The sequence below is a fragment of the Numenius arquata genome, chromosome 15 (assembly GCF_964106895.1).
Source record: "Numenius arquata chromosome 15, bNumArq3.hap1.1, whole genome shotgun sequence".
Taxonomy (NCBI): Eukaryota; Metazoa; Chordata; class Aves; order Charadriiformes; family Scolopacidae; genus Numenius; species Numenius arquata.
In genome coordinates this window covers 6,122,139-6,147,672 of record NC_133590.1, presented here as the reverse complement: position 1 = coordinate 6,147,672, position 25,534 = coordinate 6,122,139, and the positions used below count along the sequence as shown (strand labels likewise).

Sequence of the window (25,534 nt, the reverse complement as noted above, 5' to 3'; positions counted from 1 at the left end):
TGTTTGCACAAGCAAACCAGCCTGTAGTCTCTGCTGGGCTGGTCAAGAGAAAGGGAAGAGAAATCACTGGTCTGATTTGAGAGGTACTTAGTGATATGATCCACAAGGGGAGATTTCCAGAATCCCTTTTAAGCATCGGACCCTGGGCCATGGTGTCCCAGCTTTGAGCTGAGAAATGTAGGAGAGGGGGAGTTGTAGTAGTCAAGAGGCTGAATAGTCTTTAGGAAATGCTGAAATGGGGAATTCTCCTGAGGTCCGGCATCACTCTGCCTTCACGTTCTGTCCTGCTGCTCTGAGAGTGGCAGCTAGGGAAATGAGTGCTTGACTCTGTTCCCAGAAGAGCTTTGTCCTCTCTATCTACTGATGTCTCTGTCATTATTTTTAAGGGGGTTAGTGGTGATAGTGGTGCTGGGGTGGGCTGAGGTGGATTCACCCCATCAGCTAGAGGTGTGCAGAGAGCAGACATCCCTTCCCAGGGTGGGTATCCTGACCCCTCTCCTTCCCATAGCTGCTAGGGGTATGTCACAGCCCTGTGGGGTCTGTGGGGCTGAACAGGAAGAGGCACAGGGAACTGGACTGACTCAGAGATGAGGGCACTCGTGGTCTCAATACCCACCCTATTTCTGCCAACTTCCATTAGAGGTTGGATAAAATAGAGGATTCATTAGGAGCATATCCCAAGGATTTTCTCTGGCAACGAGGAGCAAAAGTTACTGAGCCAGACCCTCTTTTTGGCCATGGGTTTTGCTGTCCCAAAGCTCAGTTTCAAAATGTTAGTGGCGAATGGTTGGTAGCTGCTGCCTAAGGTGTCTCCCAGGAGGGGAGATACAGGGCTGTTCTGGAGGGGTTTTGACCGTGGGGTGGCTGGGAGCAGAAAAAAAAAATTGATCCCAGGAGCTGTAATTTGTGCTTCTCACTCACTCCTGTGCTTTGAACCCTCTGCCTTCTTTACAACAGTGAAGAGTAACAGATTTGAAGGGAGCATTTTCTAACAACCAGGTGATTTAAAAATAGCCCTGGTCAGAGACAGGGAGATGCAGTATCTATCACAGTAGGAACTAAAACCACCTGAGAATTAGGCTGTGATTTCTCAGCTCAGTCCCTAAAGTTTTTCTCTTGCCACAGCACAGCTGGGGGCAGAGGAACTTTATGGGCAGAGGAATAGAATTTGGTTTCAGATCATTTGTGAGGTACAAATCCAGGGGTTTTGCAGCTCAAACATCGGTGCTGTCAGCTTAGATTAAGCTGATTTGCTGAGTTGCACTAGTTAATTAATTGGCCTACTCAGCAGTTCTGACCTCCGAACTTGCCAGAATGGGATCCCATAAAAATGGTGTGTGGGCCATTTCAAGGTACAGTTGTTCTTTTAATTTTGGCAGCTCCTGTGGATGTCTGGTATCTGCGCATTCTCAGGCTCTTCTGTAGTGCTGCCAGCAGATGTGTCCACAAACACAGGTTGTGATGGGTTTGAGATGAGAATGGACTAGTAGCCTTTGATTCTCTCTCACCCACCAAACCATGGTCTGGTGGTTTCTGGTGAAGTTGGACTTGGAGTAGGCAAGGAAGAAATGAGAGGATCAGCATCTAATTATGAAAAGTCCTAGGGGTTAAAGCCTTTACAATTTTACCACCTTAATGATTTTCTTTCAATGTCATTGTTGTGGAAAAGAAACTCTTAAAGGAATTCTTATAAATGCCAGTGAGGGGACTTCACTGGAGATACTGAGTTTTACAGATTTTATGCGCTGATTACTCTGGTCTCCAAGATCAAGGGGTGCTTCTGGTTTCTCTTCCCTTCACATTGCAGCTTCAAAGGCAGCATTTGTTTGTTGCCCAAAGGGGAGGCTGAGTGTGAAATAAACATCTGCAAACTCTGAAGCACTTCAGTGTTTACAGACGTTTGTGGGAGAAAAGTGCTGCAGCTTAAAAAAAAAAACCCAACCCAGTTGGACGTAAATACAATATAATCACAGATGATTAAATGTTCCAGTGGAGTAGAGCCCAGGATTTTTTAACTCATTTCTTTCTCTCTGTGGTGTCCCTTAGGAGAAAAAGCTTATCAAAGTATTTGTCATCAGCTGATTTCCCTCCCCCCCTCCATTGCTATAAATAATTTCTGCCTCTTTTGTTTTCTAGAGTGAGTACATTGCACCCTGTGATTGCAGACGGGCATTCATCTCTGGATTTGATGGCTCTGCAGGTACCATTCCAGAACCTGGGTTCTTTCTAATATACATAATTTCCCTGTAACGAAATAGTCTTATTCATGGCATAGGGGCAGGATGGAAAAGCAAACCTATCCAGCTTGTTTGGACTTTTCTTCCCATTTCAGCATCTGCAGAATTATGTCTTGGCTACCCGCTGGAATTATGTAATATCAGCACAATAACAAGTTTTCAGAAAATGTTTGACCCCTGAATGAACTGTTCATAAAGTAAAATCCTGTTAACTCTTTAATGTGGTGCTTGTAACCTACAGTTATTTCTTTTGATGTGCAGCCGTATGAGCAGATTTTCACATTGCCCGTTTGGCCTGGGTGAATAGTAGATGGACTCTAGCTAGCCTTTCTGTTTAAACAGAGCCAGGGCCAGAAACACTGCATTTGGAAACTGAACATTATGGAAAAGTTTGCTTATCTTGCCGAGACAGGATGTTTTCTTGGCTGTAGGATAGGTCTGTGTTTCAAGAGACCTAGTTTTTACCCTAGCTGTACCCAAAGTTCTGCAACTTACTCTGCTGTGTGATTGTTAGAAAGTCACTTTAGTCTATTGAGGTATTTTTCTCCCCCTAATTGTAGATCAGTTTAATAAATACTCCTACCTATGTGTTCGGAGGGTGCATTCATCAGTTCCTATGAACTGCTCTAGGACCTCACGTGGAACGCAATAAATCCAGGACTGCTGTTAATGGATAACATGAATCCTGTATTAATTTCACGCCTTCTGCATGGCCTCTTCATAACCTTACTCTCTATTTTGGGCCCTTGTTATATACTTGGAAGGTCTGTGTTCCCAGCCTTGTGCTCAGCAAATCAGTGAGGTTTCACACAGGGGCTCACCTTGTGTTTCTTACTTTTCAGGCTGAAGCAGCTTAAAATGGGGTTTGTGTTGGGGGAGTTTGGTAGAAGACAATGAATTCATATTTGGAAACTGCTCTGCTAATCTGGGTTTCAGTTTCTGGTGACTGAAATTATGGTCGAGATGCAGAGATTCAAAAGACTTGGATTCAGTTTCTGTTTCTGCCTTGGTTTGGTTGTGGTTTTTTTTTTTTTTTTTTTTGAATTGCCAGGGGCAAGGCAGCTAGAGCATCTTGCTGAGATGTCACTGCCCCTCAGCTGTCTGCTCGCATCCCTCCATCTGGAGTCAGTGGAATGGGACAGACACGGAAACAACCAGAAGTTTATATTCCTATTTCCTGTTTAGCCATCTCGACTTGAGCTGTAGCATTTGGGAAAGGGGTGCAGCTGACAGCTGGGACTGATACCCACGTCTGCTGGCCTAGTAAGAGCTGTTTCTTGTGGATGGCCAAAGCCCAGGCTTCCTACCCATAAGAAGATGGGACGGAGTCTGGGGATTTACAGTATGTGTTACTGTGACAACAGCCAAGTGGAGACCACAGTCCCTGTTACAGAAGGTTTCGAAAGCCCCATTTAACGAGTCCCACTGGCTGGCTGAGATACGCTTAAGTTGAATTCATCTGAGGCAATTCATTAAGCTGCATTCTTTTGCATACTCTCTGGTAGGATTTGGAAGGTCATAGTGCAAGGGTAACAGTGAATATCTCCACTGAAATGGGATTGACTTTTGAACAATGAGCAGAGCTGCCTTTTGGGGAACTGGGGTGCATTTCAAACACTCCCCCTGCTGTCCCTTTCTCTGCATGGTGGCTCCCCACCTCTAAATCACCGCCTCTTTCTGCCTTCCTGCCTAGGTACTGCCATAGTCACTGAACAGCATGCAGCCATGTGGACAGATGGACGTTACTTCCTGCAAGCTGCACATCAAATGGATAACAACTGGACACTCATGAAAATGGGTATGCAGGAGGCTGGGATACCGAACAATCACAGGCTGTTTGGTCACTTTGCATGTGTTACAGCTTGTCCTGTAGGGATGCCCCAACACACAGGGGCTTAGGGACATCTTGGACACACTGCACTCCTGCTTTAGTGTCCTGTGACTCTTCTTGCCTGTGGGTCTAGACATTCATTAGTAGATGTATCTGATGTGTTAGCTTGGATTTCTTGGGTAGAGTGGGAATGTTTCAATATGACTGCTTCTTTGAACCTCTTTATTGTTTTTTTTTTCTTAAATCCATGGAGGTCTGAAAGATACACCGACTCAGGAGGACTGGCTAGTGAGTGTCCTCCCAGAAGGCTCGAAGGTGGGAGTGGACCCTTTCATTATTCCAGCTGGTTGGTTTTACTTTATTTTATAACTCTGGGTTGAGCTGCTAGATTTTGCTTCCTTGCTTCTCTGGCTAAGCTATTGTGTGTGTTTGTAGCTAATCATGTTTCAGCCAAGATGGGGTGGTGGGTTAAACTGTTATGCAAAACAGGTTGGATTTTGATTTTAGGCATGTATGATGAGAGCTCCACAGCAGTGCATTGACTTCAAAACACAAGGGATGAGAACTACTCTCTGGGCTTGCAGTGACCTTACCTGAAAAGCAGAGTCATAGAATCATAGAATAGTTTGGATTGGAAGGGACCTTTAAAGGCCATCTAGTCCATGCTCCCTGCAATAAGCAGGGACATTTTCAACTCAGTCAGGTTGCTCAGAGCCCCATCCAACCTGACTTTGAATGTTTCCAGGGATGATGCATCTACCACTTCCCTGGGCAACCTGTGACAGTGTTTCACCGCCCTCATTATAAAAATTTCTTCCTTGTATCTAGTCTAAATCTACCCTCTTCTAGTTTAAAGCCATTACCCCTTGTCCTATCACAACAGGCCCTGCTAAAAAGTTTGTCCCCACCTGTCCTGTAGGTCCCCTTTAAGTACTGGAAGGCCGCGATAAGGTCTCTCTGGAGCCTTCTGTTCTCCAGGCTGAACGACCCCAGCTCTCTCAGCCTGTCCTCATAGGAGAGGTGTTCCATCCCTCTGATCATTTTTGTGGCCCTCGTCTGGACCCCTCCACCTCCTTGGAGTGTGGAGTCCTGATCCATCTCCTTTTGTCTGTGCTGTGGTTTGTCACGGGCACTTCAGTACAAAGTTGCTGAATAGCTTGTCCAGCGTGTGAGCCTGAAGACCCAGGCAAAACTCACACTGCTAATCCTGCTTGATGGTCTTGGCATCTCTGCAACTCTCACCAAAGGAAGCACGTTCCTGGAGAAGTACCATTTATATCAGATGAACGAGTATCCATCTACTGCTTCAGAACATGGGGCCCAATTCAAAGGTCACTGGAGGCAAGGGGAGACATTTGCTTGATTCAGATGGGCAAAGGATCAGTCTCGTGGCTGTGTGGAAGCCCATCTCTTGTCTAGCTTAGATCTAGCATGGTTCTGCACTGGACTGGAGGACACCTTTACAGCATCTCTGGGGTGGCTTCTTCCAGTGACTTCTGTCTCCTAGCTAGAGCAGTTCTTCAGCTCAAGTGTGAGGCTCCAGGGCTGCAGGGTTCTGTGCCTGCTGCTGGCTGTAGTGGCTGCATTTGTGAAACTGAAATTGCAATAGCTTTTGATTTGCTTTTTAAGGGAATGGGAAGAAGGAGAGGCTGGAAGGAAAGGAGGAGAATCAGATTTTTGAGTTTGCTCCCTGTGAACAGGGCTGTTGTTGAACCTGTGTGTGTTCTTTCATTGCTCTTTACTCTTCTTTTGGGCAGATCAGTGGAAGAGGATGTCCAAAGCCTTGAGAAGTGCTGGCCACGACCTTGTGCCTGTCAAAGAAAACTTGATCGATACAATCTGGACAGACTGTCCTCAGCGCCCCTGCAAGCCTCTCATCACGCTTGACCTGAGTTACACAGGTGAGAAGCTTAACCAGGGACTGTTTCTACTGCCCTATCCCTGTTTGCTTTCCTCTTACAAAATATTGAGGAAAACAGTTCTGCAGCACAATATGATCCACTATGAATAGGTCAAGAGAGTGACCAGACCTCAGCTAATAACCCCTTTGTCCTCAAAACTTCAAATAACCATTTGCTAGAGGCTAGATAACTTCAAGCCAAATCTATGGATGTCTGGAGGGCAGCTCCTTTGACATAGTTCATATTAGTTATTAGAAAGGAGTGAGGAGCACAAGCCAAACACAGTGTGTTTTGGGTACCTCCATAACCTAACACATTAGTCTGTGTTTACATCATCATCCCCAGTAAAGTTGGTGACTGTAGCTTTTCGTATTGTGTTTTGCAGGGGTCAGCTGGAGAGACAAAATTGTAGCCCTCCGTTCAAAAATGGCTGAGAGAAAAGTCCTGTGGTTTGTGGTAACGGCCTTGGATGAAGTAGCATGTAAGTCTTTGCATCTTCTTCCTCAGTTCTTCCTACAAAATAAACGTCCTTCTTGCCTTGGAAAGGAATAACTCTGCCAGGGTGCGTGGCACTCACGGCAGCCAATCTGTTTGTTAGAGGTCAATTAACTTGTATCGATACAAGTGCAGTGGAGATAATAGGTCACAAACAGTGAGCCTATATTTCTATACAGTGCCTTTTTACACCAATACAGCTCCTGAGTACGTTTTTTGCCCAGGAAATGCAGCAAATCACGACCTTTGAGAAACAGCCCAGGCAGATGGAAAAGAAGGTTATATATAAAGCCTGAGGCAGTTTAAGGGGAGAAAAAGACCTGTGGGATTTTCTGGCTATAAAATATCCTGATCCTGCCTCACCCTATGGGAAGATGGAGACTGTTTTGTGCTGTGGAGGCTGGGCTATAAACAAAGCAATGCAACATGTGGCTTTGTATACATAAGGCCAGGGTGGGGTACACAGCATTCACAGTAATCTTCCTAATTGTCACGCCTTTTTAAGTCAGTCTCTACCTCTCCAGCTTTTGGCAAATGCTTTGATTAAAACAAGTAAGTCAGGGCTTAACTTGTATTTCCGGATTATTTCAACCCAGGGTTCCACTAGAGAGTCCCGTCCGTGTTTGGGGCCTCAGGATGACTAGGTCTCCACACCCGGGCTCCAAGCCCAGTGCGTAGGAAGGGAGAATGGCCAGAAACAGCAGTGGTTCTCCCAGGACTGTTGTTATTAGTGCTGCGTATCCTTTGTGCAGAAATCACCCATGTGCAGACTGGTGCAGTGGGAACACAGCGCTGGCAGGGTGTGAGTGCTGCTAATGCTTGTGCCCTGCATCTGATCTGAGAAGGTAGAAATGAAGGTGACGCATTCCTGGCTCCAGCACTGCCAGGACCATGTCTCTGGCACTGGGAGAAGCCAGTGTGCTGAGGTCTGTGGGCTCTCCTGGATCTGGGACACTGAGCAAAGAGCTTGTTTCATGAAAGAAACACTTCTCAGAGTGGTGATATGACTCCTCCCTGGGGAGGCCTGCGTGAGCAGAGATTGAGTGTCTCACCTTTTCAGGCGCATCTCCAATTAAATTAATGATAAATTGGTGCCCTGAGGTGGTTTCAGATTAAATGTCTCCAGCAAAGCCAAGCTTGGTTATGAATCGAGGATTTTAAGGTGGACCAGAGAAGGTCATGAGAAATGCCTATTGCCGGGTGCCTGGTTGATTTCTTATCCTAAAGGGGGAAGAGGGAGAAGTTGTCTTTAATTTTATCTAATTCATTTCACTGTATTAAACTCCAGACAAGTTTCTGGGGACAGAAAGAGAGCCACAGAGGAAGCTGTTGCCTCCTTACTGCATTGGGAGTTGGCTGAGCAAGGAAATTTGTACCCATGCATTAAAGAGTTCTTTGTGGCTCTTTCCTGCTTTCAAGTGACCTACTCTTTCCCTGGGGAGAATCAAACTCTATTTTTACTTTTGTGGCGGCGTTTGCACAGTTCGATGAATACAGTGCTGGGCTGTGATTTAGGACATGTTGGTTCTTTTCCCAGCTGTCCTGCTGGCTGGCCTTATTGCCTTGAGTAACTCATTTCAGCTAATTGGGTACCCTGGGGTTTTTATTTGACCCTAAAATCAGGAGTTCAGAGATGCTGAACATCTATTTCCCTTCTTGACTTTGTCTAGAGTTGTGAGGGATAAAAATCTTTGTGAAAAAACCCTAAAACTGTACACTCTGATTCTGAGATGTTGGAGACACCCAAATGAAAGGCCTTTTTGGAGTATTTTAGTCTTGCCTATTGTGTCTCCCTCTTCCCTTAACTATCAAAACAAGCATTGGAATGAAATGATGACTTGTAACTTTGAAGTCTTCTGGCTGTTGAGAAGTTAGCTTTTATTGCATTTTTGTTGCATCACAGACTAGAAAGGGAAAAAACTACTTTTTTTACATGTGTACTTATCTTTTTTGCCTGTACCTGTTTTATTCCAAACCAGCTGTCCTTCAGAAATTAAACCCCAATTTCCTTGCCCGATGGGAGTGTTTAAACTGCAGTTCTGGTGCCATCTCCTGGCAAAAATTTAGGATTGCTGGAAAAGAAGCAGGCCGTGGGACAGCCAGGCAGGAGCTGGACCTGTGGCCTGCACCTATGACAACTCATTGCGTGACTGTGCTTTACTGAGATTATTTTTGGCTTTCTGTAATGTTGGAAAAGATGAACCAGGAATGTGATTCTTGGTGTTCTTATTTTCCAGGGCTTTTCAACCTCCGAGGCTCTGATGTTGAGTACAATCCTGTGTTTTTTGCATACGCCGTCATAGGAATGAACACAATCAGGTGCTTGTAATCCCCTCTTCTGTCCCCCGAGATGCATTTTTCTGTGGGAGAACTGTTCTAGCAAAGCACTTGTCTTTTTAAAACACCTACGCTCGGGTGCTTTAATGTCCCTTCTGAGCACTTTTGTCTTCAACATTAATTACTCTCCTCCCCTGATCAGAGCTAGAGAGGAAGCCAAGAGCTCTGCTGCGCTCCTCAGCACCTTGGCTGACTTGCTGGGTGACCTTGGACAGGATGACTGACCCCTCTGTCTGTCACCCTGCGATAACGTGGAGGGCCCTCGGAGCCCTGGGTGAAATGTGGATAAGAGCCAACGCTGGCCTCGATATTAGAAAGCTTTTCGCTAATGTCATTGATGAGTCACTTCAAGACTGCAGGGACTGTGTAGAAAAGTTTCAGTGCTGATGTATGACAGAAGGTTTCTTTCCTGCAACTGCCCTGTACAATGAGCCTCAGCAAGGACAAGTCTTTTCCAGGCATCTCCAAGCTGCTAGCTAGATGCATCTGAGGTAAAACCTGGCGGGGTGAGTACAGGTTGTATGTGAAGGTTGAGCTGAACTTTCCAATTCAGTCAAATGTGGTACATGGAACAACAGTAGCTTTTCCATTTCCAGATGTTGCCCTTAAAAAAAATAGAGAATAGGTGTTATTTGCCTCTGTTACTCTCTCCTTCTTGATGCGCAGTGATGGGATGCAGCCATTTTGAACATGGCATACAAACAAAAACACTATCAGCTCCTTTCCTCTCAGCGAGGTGGTACATAGAATCATAGAATTGCATTTCAAAGCAAAGTGTAGCGCATAATTAACAAACTCCTTTCTCCCTGAAGTGTCACCAGAATTGTTTCTTTTTCCCTCCTTTACTCCAACTACTGTCAGATGTGCTCCCACCTATCTGCTCCCTCTGATTTCTTTCTAAGGCTCTTCATCGATGGTGACCGGATGATGGACCCAGCTGTGAGGGAGCACTTACAACTCGACTCCACCCTGGAACCTGAGTTTAAAATCCAAGTGTTGCCCTACGGATCTATCCTGTCAGAGCTGCAGGCTGTTGGTGCAGGCCTCTCACCCAAGGAGAAAGTGTGGCTCAGTGACAAAGCCAGCTATGCTCTGACTGAGGCCATTCCCAAGGTAAGTGGCCCTTGCAAGGGAAAATGCTTTTCTCCCCTCTGCTCAGCATTGTCAGGAACGGTGTTAATGAGGACACTGGTCTCACCTTCCCCCCTGCAAAGCATGGTGCAGGCTGGAGGTTGTGCAGAAGGGATCCAGCAATGCTGAGGTATCGAGGGGTTGTTAATCCTGGGTTTGCTCTCTCTGGAGCTGCCCTTCCAACTCACTAAGCCGATTTACTCAAAGAATTGTCAGCTTAAGATAAGACAACTACAGTGAGAGAGGCGAGGGAGAGAGGGAGCAGGGTGAACTTGGGTCACAGTGCCCATGGCTGGGACATTGGCCTTATGTGGACTAGCAGTAAGAACTGGAAACTTGCAGAAACTGAAGCAGGAAAGCTGGGCAGGACTTTTGGGATGGGGCATTGGGCTTGATCTGAGTGTCTGAAGATGGTTCCCCTTATTTATTTCAGTAGCTTGAGGATATCAGGCAATATGTGATGTCTTGTATCAAAGACAGGAGGGGCAGGGCGACAGAGTTATTGCAGCAGGGAACCTTGTTAGGACACAGATAACCTGCAGGCAGTCATCCGTGCAGCGAGTGCATCTGCTGAGGGACAGCTGTAGCATACAGTATGTGTAGCACACACTATAAGCTGTACTTGCAATATCTTACCCTTGTACTTGATCTTGGCTGTCTGGGAGTCCTGCAGTCCACCTAATATTCCAATAGTCGTAAAAGGAGATACTGACACAGCAGCAACTACAGGCAAATAAACTGTATTCCATGCCTCTTGTGTACATCTCTTGTTTGCTACCCATTCTCTGGAACGCCAGCCAGTTTACAGAGATATCTAACAGATACTGTGGGTAAATATGGCTGGGAATCAGAGACCAATGGGTATTTTCCACATATTGCCTTGGAAGGCCAGACCCGCTGAACAGAACCTGTGTTTGTGCTGAGTTCCTAAACAGTCCAGGCTTCCTGCCTGAGAATCGCAGGGCTCAGATGAAGGGGTCGCTGAAGGAAGAACTAAATTGTAAAAAGTGCTTGGCTGCAAGTCTGCATTCACCCGTCACCAGGTTTCTGTCTCCACCAGGCAGGCAGATATCTCCTGCCTGTTTCGTGTACTGCACGGTTGTGCTGTAGGTGTGCATATGATACAGCCCTACCTGTGGCAACAGAGCTGCTCATGGGGCATGAAAGCTTTTTCTGTATACAGGAATTTTAAGAGTGGCCTCAGCTTTGTGTCTCACAAAAGACAAAATTCCAGGAGCAGGATCTGTTTGCGTATCCCCAGGCTGCCACAGTTTGATACCAGCACAACTCTCTATCCCTAAAGGCCAAAATAGCAGGAACTATGCATTATTTTTCTCCAATGATGACATTGACTTATATACCTTAATAGCTTCATTGCACTTAAGTGTACCAGATCATAAAACCAAACAGGTCTGGCAAGTTTTGTTGCTTTCAACATATCCCTTTAATACGGGGCATGGCGCTCTCTGCCTGTGCACTGACTTGAGCAAGATACACGTTTTTTTTGTTCCTGCCCAGGGTTAAATCTTCTGACACCATCAATCCTTTTCTAGGTGCAAATTGCCTCTTAATACAGAATACTGACATTTTGCCCACTCTCTTTCGTTCAGGGTAGCAGAAAGCGTAGAGTTTATGGAGCATTCAGGATAAATTGTTGTTGCTCTTTTGACTTCAGAGTAGAACACCCCTTGCTGTAGCTGGAGTCAATGAACTAACCCCAGCTTTGGTAAGTTGCCGTAGATGATTTACGCAGAGCATTCCTATGGAGAAGTACAGCAGGTCTGACCAAGGATAAGGAATGTAATGAGTTGTAGTGACATTATTTACCCCTCTAGCACTGAAAGTTTTGGCTGATACTGAGTCATTGCAGTGCTACATGCCCTCTGTACGAAATGTGAGAGTCCCTGCCTCAAGGAGCTCTCTTATGTTCGATAGAAAGCAGGGGAGGAAGGACTGAAATATCCTGATTAAAAAAACACTGAAAGAAGCAAAGTTTTCCCAGTTCCTCATACTGGGTATTTTTCTTTAGCTCTACACCACTTTACACCTGCTGAGCAACTGGCCTGGGGTGCTTTGAAGAACCACAGTGCTGGAAGTCCACCTGTCTCCATCAAAGCCAAATATTGACATTGGCAAAAATCCAGTCCATTATTAAACACAGATCTGCAAACCCTTTATAGATTTGCCTACAGTTGCATGTAAATACACTTTTCACAGCAGATTAATAGACCCTACCAGTATCTGTAAAAGGCAAGCCAATCTAAGAATCTGACTGCTGAGAAGTTTTATCCTGACTCTGATAACAGGACTTTCCTGACTTTTTTGTGGCTCCTTCAGTACTTTAGTTTCTGCATAATGTAGTGTAATTGTCTTACTATTTTTAAGAATCTGGAAATTGTAAGCCTGTAGGATTTGTGTGAAATTGGTCTTTGCTGAGGGTCTACTAGCCCTTTCTCATTAATTTGAGTGGTGTTTCTTTGTATGCTGGTTTATAGAGAATTAAAAAGCATTTTGCCTGGGCTGTGCTTATGTAGGTGCTCATTGCATCTCCCGATATATAATGGGTAGAGCAGAGAACTGTGAGGCAAAAGACTTTGTTCCTTCTTCTGATGCCAAGTGTGACGAGGATTGCACAAGTCACCTCAGTTGGTGAATTTCTGAAGACGTGCTCAGAACCAGCCGAGCATTCCTGATAATGTAAGGACAACTGATGTTTGGGGAAGCGCACAATGGTAAAGGATCAGTCACTAGTTCTTAATGCAGGGCCACCCCATCCAGGCACAGGAAAGCTTTGTCTGAAACCATTGATGTGAGCTCCTTTCAGAACAGTATGAAAAGCTCAGGTTTGCAAAGAGCTTTTGCAAAACAAAACTTGGGCTCTTGGTGTGTTTGTCAGAGCTGCTGATCATTAGAAGTGGTGATGCTCAGTGCTGGAGGAGCCAGACCCTCGGGGGACCCTCCAGGTTCAACTCCAGTGCTCAGTACCTGGATTTCGTGTTTCTCATCATCTCTGGGCCTTTAGTGTACAGCAATAACAGGAAACGCATAGCTCAGACATTGATATATATGGTATTTAGGGTATCCAAATCGTCACCCTGCTTCATGACAAGCTGTTGACCCTTTTGTTCCTTGGATTTCTCTGTGGCTGTTCTTCCTTCAGTCAGGGACTGTTTCTCCTCTTTATTCCCCAGTGCACTTAGCTGACTACTGGCAACCAGTATCTCACAGCGCTGAAGGTTGAGAGAGACTGCCTTGTGGCCAGGCTGAGTTATTAAACCTGTAGGATTATGAGTAATCCACAAGTAATCCCTGTCCTTCTGCTGCAGGCTTACCGATACCTCACCCCATATACTCCCATCTGCATTGCAAAAGCTGTGAAGAACTCATCAGAAACAGAAGGCATGAGAAGAGCGCATGTAAGTGAAGCCTTGAGAGCCTCCTTGCACACGGCGAGAGGTTTGCTTTATGTTGAGGGAAAGAACTTACATTTTTCTTTCAGTTTTAGTGTTTTGGATTAAAAAACAAATACGAATTTGGATGGCAGAATAAAAACGTTTTTCTGTCAGACATCTACTGCTGTCGAAACATTTTTTTTTGCTTGTTTAGCATTCCCTTGGAGTGAAGAACAACATTTGTAACAGTGTGAGGAACCAACCTTGCTCTGTTGGAAGACTGGGCAGACTTGAGAAGTGTTGTTTAGAGTATGAGCCCTCAAAGGGATGTTCTCTCTTTTTTGCTAGTTCTGTTGTCTTTCTCAGTGGAGTCTTCAAATTGCTATCACTTGAATAAACACAGCCTAAAGAATACAGAGAAATTCTTTGACACATGGTGCAAAACACAGGCCAAGATATTCAGAAGCAGCCAGTGTCCTCAAAGCACTCTGTTTTTGTGTCATCATCATGACACTCTGGAAATGAGGCTGATTTCCCAGGAAGCTTCATATTTTCAAGCAAAGAAGCTGCCTATGAAACAGGTTCATGGTGGGGCTGAAGTTTTCTCTTCTTTTTTTCCTGTTAATTTTCAAGCAGCAGTTTTCACAACAGGAGAAATATGCCAGTTAAAACAGAGCTGGCAATTCTGTGCTTATCCCATATTTTCTGCTAGTTTTTTTGGGAACTGCTACTTTCTATTTCAATACTTTTCTTTCCCTGTTCATTAAGGGGAAGTAAAAATACTTTTACTGAGCAGAGACTCTTTGTCACCTGCCACCTGAGGACAAAATTGTGCCTTGCTCTTGTACACTTGTCTTCTGCTTCTTGCCCCGTGTGCTGCAAGCATGTAGGAAAAAAAAGGAAGAAAAATGGGGGTCATCAGGCAAGAGAGAAGCCAGAAGCTGTGTGACAGAGACTATGGTGCCCCTGTGTCTGAAGGTCATGTTCCCCTGTCACATCACCAGATGTGTCGTGTGGTTACTTTCCATGACCTGAAATGCAAGATCTTGTGGGCTGAAGCAAAAGAGACTAGAAAGTCATGTGTGGGGTAATGCCAATGTTTGCTGAGTTGTTGTTAATTCTTCACAGTAAGGTACTTCCCAGAAATAAAGCTTTATTAATGTTTATTTAATAGACCAGATAAGTATCCAGTGCTTGTATTAATTACAGGATGTAGAACCTGGAAAGACCTCTTAAATCATCTCTTAGTTTGTGTTTCTGAAACTTGCAGGTTGAAATCTTTTGCATCAAAACCAGCTTATATTGAGACTTGATAAATCTTTTTTCTTCTCAATTCTCTTTTCTTGTGCCTATTTTAACATAGATTAAAGATGCTGTTGCCCTTTGTGAGCTCTTTAACTGGCTGGAGAAAGAGGTAGCGTATTAATTTTTTTTAACTTGGAGGTTTTATTGCTATGTAAAAATCTTCATTAGTGTAAACTTTTTGATGGTCTTTACAGTGCCTTAGCTACAAGTGGGGAAACAGTTGGGATTTTATCTGTTTTTTTTGGGGAAATTCAATCATGTTTCCATCCCAGGCTGAATGAATTTTTTTGAAAACGTACTCCTATTCATGTTGCACAGACCAAAGCCAGAGCAGGTTAGAAGTTACCTGAACAGGCTTAATGTAGTGTTAATACTGTCTTGTGCTGGTTTGATAGAGTAAGTCATGAAATAATATCCAGTTTGGTGCGATACTTTGGGATTATTCTCATGATAATCAGTGTTGTCTGGCAGGATGGACAGATTTGGCATTTATGAATGGAGAGGTGCAGTCCTGCCCATGTGCAGTGTAAATGGGATAAAGAAAAATAGTTCATGTTTGCTCTGGGTTAGAAATACACAGTGAAAGTGCAGAGTGCCAGGTGTTACATAGCAGCTTAATAAGCTGTGCTCCTCCTCTGCCGCTGTGTGTCTAAGTCCATTGACTTTACCTATGGAGGTGGCTTGATGACTTCCAGAAGGTGCCTTTTTACATGTCTGAGTACCTCAGGAATTCTACCTCAGGGGTTATGAGACCGAGCTCTTGCTCCCCTTTGCCTATTGTCCGGTCCTGGGGAAGTTTTGTAACAGGTTTTAATTTATCAAATGCCGAAAGTAAAATTTAACGTCCTTTGTTTTTCCTGCAAGTGCTTCTATTTCTGATTTAAAAGCATAGAAATTCTGCTCATACCATGGATTGTTTAAGCTTAGTGTAACCTGTCTGTAAGAGATGTTGCCTTGTGAAATGTTAACTTCTGAACATATCTCAGTGAATTTAATACTGCACTAACTGCACAATCCTGCTGTGACCGTCTCTGCTTTCTGCTTCTCACATGCCCTGCACAGCATTGCTAGGTTTGTGTTTGTCATTACTGAGGAATGAGGACAGAAAACCCAGAGAGAAGCCATTTCAAGATTGTGTTTCATAATCACAGATGAGGCCCGGTGCTTAAGCATATAGCATTTTCTTTGCTGTTGGTGTTCTAATTCAACCTTTATCTTTGTCCGCTAGGTTCCAAAGGGAACAGTAACAGAAATAATTGCTGCAGACAAAGCAGAGGAGTTCCGCAGGTAAAAAGTAAATCCCCTGTGAGGATGTTTTCTGGGTGGCGTTTTTATCCTTTGTTTTTATTTTATTCTTTAGAAATCCAGCTCACTCCCAGATATATTTTACCTGAGGACAAACCATTACTACAGGATTTCTTTGAACACTTGAAAGAGTTGGGGAAGAATCGGGTCTCTTGGGAGATACAAGTCCCAGCCCACTGGATCCTATCTGCTTTCCTTTTCAGATAGCAATCAGGAATGCCACAGGTTAGGACACTTAAATACAAGACAGTTGATTTCTTACTACAGAAGAGTTGATGTAAGAGCTAGATTTCCTTCTCTCCTGTTGGAGAATGAGCACCATTTGTATTGAGAAATACTCCCATGTGTACATCAACAGGACCTCTAAAAATGCCTTTGAGTAAATAAGTAACAAAGAAGAAATTGTTCAGGACATCTCTTCCCTGAGTGGTCTGGCTGGTGAGTTTTCTGATTGTAAGGATAGAGTAGAGATGGAAAGCAGGTTTCCACATGGTTGGGAGTACAGGGCTTCCATCTGTGAAACTCTCCTACCCAAGAGTGGTTCCCCAGGTGGCTTTCAAGGCTAAGGGGAAGGCTGAGGTGATGTGAAATTGCGGATGGAGCGCTCCAGGTGCCCCAGGTGCCTGGTGTGCTCCTCTTGCTTGTGCTGTAGTGATCACAATCTTTTCTTTCAGCCAACAGAAAGACTTTGTTGAATTGAGTTTTGCTACCATATCAAGCACAGGTCCAAATGGAGCCATCATTCACTACAAGTAAGAGAACCACAGCTTCTCCTTTCATCCTTCATCAAACATAGTTGGAGTGAGCTGTCTGGATTCTTTGTGGAGTCACAACAGAGTCTCCAGGGAGATGTAGTCACTGTTGATTTCCATCTTACTTTATTTCACCAGAGCTTCCACACTTACTAAATTAAGATCTCTCCCTGCAGGCAGCATGTATGTATAATGATGGTGATCTGCTCAGGGGCCGTAGAAGGGGGCTGTTTTTTGGGTAGAAGTCTGGGAAGGACGAGTATGAAGTGCAAACTGTTCTGAAATATGTCCAGGAACAGATGTTGATGGTTTTGCTGGAAGCAACAAAGCTATTCTCTGTACTGTAGTGCTATTTACTGTAGACAAATGCACTTCTGAGTATGAACCCTGGCTCAGCATGTGTGGGATTTCCATCACTGCCACAAGAAATGAGAGCTGACACATCCAAGCTTGCACTTAATATGATTTCTGGACTGCAGACGTGGGCTGGAGACCTTAAAACTGTGGAACAAAAAAATTTGTGTTTAACTGAACAGGCCAGTTCCTGAGACCAACAGAACACTGTCTGTGAACGAGATCTACCTCCTGGACTCTGGAGCACAGTACAAGTGAGTGGGATGAATGGTGCTGTGAACTGCTACGTTTTCTGCTCCCAGTGACCACCTGCGGGGTCAGCTCACAGTTGCTGTGTAGCAATGTGTAGTTCTGAGCGCAGTGCCAATTTCACAGAGAGCCTGCTTGTTGTATCCCCTCTGGAGGGAGTTTGTGGCGTTCTGAATATTGCATCAGTCAGTGCATCAGTCAATGGGTGACTCGTCCGTGACAGGAGGCACTGAACTAGGCTCAGGACAGCAGACTAGGGGTGCTGACAAGTCTTGTCTGGGATAGGGGACGAGTGCAGTTCCCATCAGAGTCTCATTACCAGTGTGATGGTAGCTGTGCTTTAGCTGGTGGTGCACGTTTCTGTCGTGCAGAACAGTAACATGCTGCAGCTCTGTGCACCTGGGGCATTGGTATTAGAGCTGCAGGGAGCAGGGAGCAGGTCTGACTGCCCTGGTTTAGCCTTGAGCTGCCTGCACAGCTGCCTGCACAGCTGCCTGCACAGCCAAGTGAGGCACCTGCCCTTGCCAGGATATGAGCGGATTTGACTGGTGTTGAGGTCAGAAAAAGGTGTGGCAAAGGAGCAGGACAGCACTGCCCTGTGGTGTTCTCTGCCTTTCCAGGCAGAGACTCAGAGGCAGGGTTTCTCATCTCAGTGGCCACTTAGGTGTGTTTTTGGGAAGGCTGTTGACTCACTCAGTGTGTTTTTGACAGTGCCATTCAGCAGCCTCAGTCTCTGCAGCTGTTTACTGTGGAATTCTGACTCCGTGGAAAATGAAAGACGTGATGTTTTTAACCAGTGTAAATAGATGAGAAGTGGCTTGTTCAGAAAAACGCAGGACAGACCTGGCTGCTCCTTTGAGCTGAGCTTTGTCTTTGGAGCTATGCCTTTTTGTTGTGTCAGTCAGGAAAAGCTTTGAAAAGGAATCATACAGGCATCCTTTGATAAGATTTTTACAAGGAGTTCTTTTTTTTCCTTCCCCTCTGATGGCCTAATTAACGATTTCCTTAGTGCCACTATGAAAAGCAGCCCTTTGAATACAATGTAAGCTGGACATCAGTGGCATTGTGACAGGGATGCTCTGCTTGTCCCTGCTGAGAAGTTAAACCGTGAGTTCTTTGTGACCATGGCCTGTGTGTGCTGGGGAAAAGCGTAGGCACAGGAGTGAGCGTTTCAAAGGGAACTCATTATTTCAAGAGCCTCTGTGTTTTTGACAGCAGGCTCAAAATGGTATTTGGAGAAGGAACTTAAGAGCCAGTTTCTGACGTTTCAGACTGACCCCTATCCAAATGCTGGATGGCTTCTAGAAGTCTTAGCACAAGACGTCCTGAGGATGAAAGGGACACTATCCCCCCTTATACTTCCCTTTCCTGAGCTGGTAGTCATCATTTGTGCATAAGTATGTATTTTTAAGCTGCTAATGAATCATCTTCCATAGAAATAGTCTAAATTTGGCCTTCTCTGTTCTGTTCTCAGTGGGTGGGTACCAGTTGCTAAACCTCAAATTAGCATCATTTTTATGAGCAGTTTACATTCTAATTTGCGAGGAGCTTTGGGATGCTTATGGATGAAAGATAACATTTTGAATTGTAAATCGGTATTGCTGCATCTGGGACATGTGTGTTCAGGATTTTTTGAGATTAGGAACTGTTACAACATCAGTCTTGTGTAGCACAGAGCAGATGACTTTACCCTATCATGAGTTTGGTTGGTTTGCTGCAGCGTGACTGGGTTTTCTGTGCATTCTCACTTTAATCTTTCTTTTCCCCCCATCCCTTTGCTTCTTGCATCTTTTTTTGCCTCTGGAAGAGATGGCACCACAGATGTGACCAGGACAATGCATTTTGGCACACCGTCAGCCTATGAAAAGGTAAGTTGGCATCTCAGTGTGGTTTGTGATCTGACCCTTACTGTTACAGATATTTCAACAAATTCATAATGTGCCCTACTGCTGTATAGTCAAAGTGCTCCATCAAGTATCATTTATTTAATAATATGTGAAAGTATTTTGATAAAGACTGAAAAGGAGGCTGTCAGACTTCAGACTTCCAAAATATAAACTAAGTGATTTAGAAAATGACACCTTTCTATCTTAAAATGCACACCTCTCATTTGCAAAGTGACATGTCTCCTCTAAGCAAGAATAAAATCAGCGGGCTGAGGATAGCCATTACCGGCTTGTCCAACATGTGAGTTAGGGGGGTTTAATTTAGTGCAAAGCTTAGTGACTAATGCAAGGCTGCAATAATGGTTTGTGTCTAGTGTACCACGTCAAAAACCAGGCTCAGACTTATCTGAGAAAGTCCGTGTTGGAAATTCAGCAATGTAATTTTGTTTATTTTAGATTGCTTCTTTAATTAAAACTAATTTCATCATTATAGTTTGCTCAGTGATGAAAGTATGCTGTAGGGTATGCTCAGGAAGTAAAACTACAGCCACAAAGAAAGTCAGTCATGTAAGTCAGGTGAATCCTGCTGCTAAACCAGCAGTCTGAGTTTGTGACACACTCTCCATAATTAGCAGAGAAAGATTTTTAGAGTAATTTAAACTCTTTCTGCTCATGGTTTGCTTTGACATTTCCAGCCATGGGAGAGCATGAGCAAGTCTTCCCAGATTATTCACAATTTGCTACAAGATGCAGTCTTTCTTTCCATTCCTGGGGAAGACAGAGTTCTACCTCTCCCTGTTTACTTATGGCACACATTTCTTTGACAGGAATGCTTCACCTATGTCTTGAAGGGACACATAGCTGTGAGTGCAGCCATCTTCCCAAATGGAACCAAAGGTAGGTTGGAGAGTTGGAGTGCTTTTACCACAGCAGTGACCTCTGAAGAACCATTAAGTGGCCTGAGAGCAAGGTTGTGGTTGACAGGTCCAGATGTGTTGTTGATGTTGATGTAACTGTCTGTGTCTGTTTCCATCACAACATTTTGGATTCTGGATTACCGATGCCTTCTTTCTCGGCATCAACTAGTGCTGAAAATTCTGAGGGGGAAAGTCTGAAGGGTGTTCAAAGTGCTCTGGTTCTAGGGTGATAGTTGCTTTCATCAGTCAAACATATCTGTGAACTTTCTGTGCTTGGAGGTTGTCTTTATGCTTTACTCATGGCCCTGTCAAAGCTAGAGGTCACTTTCCAGCTTCAAAAAGACTGGCTAATTCTCTTCTAGTTAATGTGGAATCTCTTTTATCAGTGAGCAGCATGGGAAAATGACACACAAAGGAGCTGGTTTGATTTTGTGCAGGGAAAACTGTGACATACATTCACCCCTGGTGAATTTGTTGCAGAGCTATTTTCTCCCTCATTAGACACCTTACACAAAGATGCCTCTTTTTAGAGTTTTCTCCAGTTTGCATTCTTGGGTAGGTGAGGAAAAAGCATCTGTGTAGTGCTATGAGAAACCCCAACTGATATTGGAGAGTTTCTAAACTTGGACATACAGGCTTGGTGTTCACATGCAGGCAACAGAAGTTCTCTACATTCTGACTGAAACAATCTGAAATGACTGACCGTCCAGGGATCAGTCTGGCTGATGAGATCACCAAATACTTCTACTTTGAGGTCACTTAGTGCAGCTACCTTTAAGAAAGGCACTGAATTCTCTGTGGGAGATATAACCACTAGATTCTTTCCTGAAAACCTCAGTGAAGCAAACAGCAGTGCAATGGTTCTGTTACAGATCGTCTTCTGAAGAGCAGGAGAGAGAGAGGGGGGCTCTTTACTTGAGAAAGGGCTTGAATGTTGGATGTGCCAAATCTGCCCTGTAACTTCTAACACTTCAATGGCTTGCTTGCTTTGGTTGTCGGTGGGACTTTTTTGAGTTTTGTTGGGTTTTTTTTGTTTGTTTTGTTTATTTGTTTGGGTTTTCTTTGCAAGTTTTCCAGGTTTGAGCCTTCAGTGTGATTATCAGCATCTCCGAGGAGCCTGAATTGATCAAATTCTCTCTCCCTCTTGGCCTGCAGGTCACCTTCTAGATTCCTTTGCCCGTTCTGCCTTGTGGGACTGTGGTTTGGATTACCTGCATGGGACAGGACATGGAGTTGGCTCTTTCCTAAATGTACATGAGGGTCCTTGTGGCATTAGCTACAAAACCTTTGCAGATGAGCCTTTGGAGGCTGGCATGATCGTCTCTGATGGTATTTAGCATTGGTGATTCTCTCTGGTTACTGGGGGAGGAACCAAGCTCTTTAAGATGCAGAGGGAATAAATCTGACAATGGTGTATAGGAAAGGTGGGATGATAAGCCCTGGTCCTGCCTCCTCACTTTGTTATTTTAATTGTTATTTAAGCTCTCTGGATAAAGACCCTCTGATTTTAGCTTTCATCTTCCATAAAGCACCTTTGCAGTCGAGTGCTGCCGGTGCTTCCTGTTCCCTACAGGGCAAACCTCAGCAGAGCTGTGCTGCTGACCAGCCCGGCTCTGGCACGCTGCCTCCCATTCTGCAGTGGAAGAGCTGGCTGCAGTACAAGGTGGACACCAGGCTTTCAGGAGCTAATCCTGTCTTTGCTATGGGCTATTTGAGGCAGCTGTTAAATCTTTACATGCCTTATTCTTCCAGTAGTAAATTAACAGCCTGCTGGGGTTCGCTGAGAGACTTATATTGCTTCAGGGCTGCAAAGTCCTCTGAGGGACTCAGGGGATCACTCTCTAAACTAAGTGTTTTGGGGAAGGGGTTACCCACCTGCCTTTCATAAAGTCATTAATATTTCTCGGGTTTCTGGTATTTGGAACATGTGTACTCTGTGTTCTCTTTTGACTTCGGAGTCTCTCTGAGCTTGAGGGCTGTCTGTCTTGTTTCTCCTCCCTTTGAGAACTTTTGCTGTCACCTTGCTCGGGGCTTCTGTGCAGATTAAGTAGAGTCAGAAATTTGTTTGCCTCTGTGGGTGCCTGATGTCAAGATTGCTTAGTGACTTCAGTGGACTAAAGCCATGGAGGGGAAGTTTGGCCATAGGGAATAAGTATTTGCGCACTGCAGCTATGTTTTGGCTTAGTTAATTACTGTCTGTTTCTGCAGAGCCTGGGTATTACGAAGATGGATCCTTTGGGATCCGAATAGAAAATGTTGTCCTCGTGATTCCTGCTGAAACCAAGGTGAATGACCTGCTCAAGAGGCACCTTTCTATATGACTCACTGGTTATAAAACTTAACGTACTGGAACTTGAGGTGGGAACATGCTGCAGACAGTTGAATCCTACTCAAGACTCTTGGTCTCCAAAACACTGCTTTAGTGAAGACCGATTCTAAGTCTCTGTTGCTAATGGGGACACAGAACGCAGTTCTGCTGCAGATTTTCCATGGGTTGAAATGTGTATGTGAGAGTTGTTTTAAAATGTTTTCTGTCTGGATGTAAAAGACCAGAAGCATCTTTGTTCAGCCCTTTAGAGTCATTGCTATAGAGCTGGTTGATATTCTCAAGTCAGGATTTTCTTTAACAGAGAGTCCTCAGTGGCAGCAGAAACAGAATTACAGACAGATTTTACCAGTCTGGTTGGGTTGTGCTTTTAGAAATGCCAAACTGAAAATGACCATATAGTTGTCAAGCTGAGTCCTGTACAATCGTGATTTGAGGCATGGCCTTCAAAAAGTGACCACTGAAAGAAATAGCTAAGATTTATATTGAGATTCTTTGCTTGAGCTATAAGAAAAATGTTATTGTAAGTTGCTACCCTCTCATCTGAATGTTACATGGGTTGTTCTGTACTGGTGACACAAACCAAGGAGTAAGTGTGATCTGGCCAGAGCTGCTTCTAAAAATTTACAAACCCCTTTGTCTTTCTGCTGCAGTACAATTTCAAAAACAGAGGGAGCCTGACTTTTGAACCCTTAACTCTGGTTCCAATCCAGACGAAAATGATTGATGTTAATTTGCTGACACAAAAAGAGGTAAGTGAAGCAGTGGGTTTGCATTGCCGCCTTCACACTAGAACCAGCTGGTTCTGTTCTGTTTACAGGAACCATTGGCATCTTTTCCATTTGATAGATCCAGAGAGCAATCCTGAGCAACCTGACTTAATTTTAAACTTAATCCATCTGTGAGTGGGAGGGTGGACGAGATGAACTCTCCAGAGGTCCTTCCAATCGAAATTATTCTATGATGAAGGCAGAAGAGACCCTTCTGATGATGTAGTTCTCTTGATCTGATATTTGCTACTATCATCTCTTTTCCTACTCCTGCCTTAATTTGCTTCTGTCAGACTATCATGCTGTCTCCCTCGAGATTTATACTAATCGCTCCCTCATGTTGTTGTCTGTATCTGCTTGTGACCAGTCCCATTCAGCCACATCACGTTCTGCAGTACATAAAGACTCTGAGCAGACATCAGTGATATCTACTCAGCGGCATTTATTTCCTGAGTAGCTTCATGCTCCAAACTTTCTGTTTAGGTCTCCCACTACCTTCACTGGGGTGTGTTTCATCCTGATGTTCCACTATACTCTTTATTTTCCCTCAACCCATCCTACTTTTCTGAATGATAATCCTGTTTGCATTTCCTTTTTTCTGAAGAGGCCTGTGAAGAGTTCCAAGATCTGCAGTAGGGTTACCTGTTCCGATCAATCGGGCAACTTCTGTCCCGGGACTGCGTTGTTCAGTTACAAATTTCCAAAGCTATTTACTAGGCTGTGCCAAGGTAGCTGTTCTGATTTGCTGGAGCCAGTGATTTGCAGAGACTTTGAATATTGCCAGCTGAACTGAACCTTGGCTCCTCTGAAAATCCAGGATGAGTTGCTTCAGTTCCTACCCTCATCAAATTTAGAAGTCACTTCCATATAATAGAGATCTGTCTCTTTGGGACAGGATCCCATTCCAGCCTAACAGCTCAATCCCAAAGAGCAGAAGGGCCTACAAATGCCTTTGGCTGTACACAACTTGTAAAAAAACCCTTCTGTGCTTATGCTGAATGTGATACCCCTCCCTTTCTCTAGTGTAACTGGGTGAACGACTACCATCGGAAGTGCAGGGAAGTAATCGGAGCAGAACTGGAGAGGCAAGGCCGGCATGAAGCTCTTCGGTGGCTGATCCGGGAGACAGAGCCTCTTGTCAGAGTTCAGTAGCACCACAGTGTCTTCGGTGTGTGGAACGGCAGGACTGCTTGGTGTCACAATAATCTATGTCTTCTTGGCCCTTGGCACCTCTGGGAGAACGTTCTACAGTAAACCTTTGGCAATCAGGAGGGGATTTCATGTAGTGTTTCTCTCCCCCCAACATGTGTGGGTTATGTGGGGGTAAGGAGCGTTACAGTCTGAACAGTTTTTTTGGGGGAGGGGTTGAGAATAGAAAGCAAACAACATAAATAAGCATGTTGCCTTTGAAACAGGGGTCTTATGAAATAATTGTTCTAAGAGACAATACTGGAATATTTTATACTGTCTGGTTTTTCACTGTGAAAACTCAGTATTTTTGCATACTTGGGTTCCAGTTGCTAAGATGCTACCCACACAGCAGGACTAAATAAAAGTTTCCAACCCGCTGTTTGCTTGGTCTGCCTCCTCTTGCAGTCAGTGACGTGTTGGGTTTCACGACTTGAAGAAGGGCAAGAAGCAGATAATTCCACCTTTATGTGTGGCATCCAGTTCGGACAGTGAAGCAGTATGTATAGGGCTGCCCTGTGCTAGGCGCTGGGCAGATGTTGTGGAGGGGGCTGACAGGAGCCTCTGACACAGCCCTGTGCTTTGTGACAGATCGTGGAAGGGATGTGGTGACACTCAGCAGAGGTTTATACACGCAGAGCACCCGGGCCAGTACTTCTTCTGTCTATTGTTACGACTTGCTGAGGACTTGTATAACCCTTGGGAGTGCAGGATGTGTGGGCAGTATCATGGAATTACAGCTCTTCCTGGACACAAGGCAATTATTAAGCTAAAAAAAAATAAAATTGCATACAATGGACAAAAGAAGGCCTCCATGCAGCTTTGGTTCAAAATCAGCATGGCCTTGGCTACCGCACACCGTGCTCTGGATGCCGGGCAGTGCACGAAGACATCTAGTGGCTAAGAGAGCTGCTGCAGGTTAGACCCAGGTAGGAGAACTTCCCAGCCCAGAGAGGGAGTTCTCTGCTCTGCCGTCTTCTGAGAATCGCTGTGGGCAGGTCCATCTAAGCATTGTCCGTAGTGTTAAACCATGGGGTGAGAATATGTTTGTGAAAAGAAGCAGTAGTTCTTAATGTTTGTACCAAAAGTGTTTTCATCAGACTCAAGTTCAATATTGGATCTAAAAAGAGCAATGGGGTAACAGCAGCTCAAATTCCT

At 44.6% G+C, this 25,534-nt stretch overlaps 1 protein-coding gene across 1 annotated transcript in view; it reads left to right on the top strand.

Annotated features, from left to right (window-relative positions):
- Positions 1-24,758, top strand: part of XPNPEP1 (X-prolyl aminopeptidase 1) — a 31,246-nt gene extending 6,488 nt beyond the window's left edge. The window contains exons 3-20 of the mRNA XM_074159173.1: positions 2,137-2,200; positions 3,931-4,035; positions 4,322-4,414; positions 5,826-5,969; positions 6,355-6,450; positions 8,702-8,783; positions 9,704-9,914; positions 13,259-13,348; positions 14,688-14,738; positions 15,858-15,916; positions 16,609-16,686; positions 17,223-17,294; positions 19,097-19,157; positions 20,003-20,072; positions 21,248-21,421; positions 22,301-22,377; positions 23,072-23,170; positions 24,212-24,758. Of these exons, the coding sequence (XP_074015274.1) occupies positions 2,137-2,200; positions 3,931-4,035; positions 4,322-4,414; positions 5,826-5,969; positions 6,355-6,450; positions 8,702-8,783; positions 9,704-9,914; positions 13,259-13,348; positions 14,688-14,738; positions 15,858-15,916; positions 16,609-16,686; positions 17,223-17,294; positions 19,097-19,157; positions 20,003-20,072; positions 21,248-21,421; positions 22,301-22,377; positions 23,072-23,170; positions 24,212-24,340 (1,755 nt within the window). The 3' untranslated portion in view covers positions 24,341-24,758. The remainder of the gene's footprint in view (positions 1-2,136; positions 2,201-3,930; positions 4,036-4,321; positions 4,415-5,825; positions 5,970-6,354; positions 6,451-8,701; positions 8,784-9,703; positions 9,915-13,258; positions 13,349-14,687; positions 14,739-15,857; positions 15,917-16,608; positions 16,687-17,222; positions 17,295-19,096; positions 19,158-20,002; positions 20,073-21,247; positions 21,422-22,300; positions 22,378-23,071; positions 23,171-24,211) is intronic.
- The last annotated feature ends 776 nt before the right edge of the window (positions 24,759-25,534 follow it).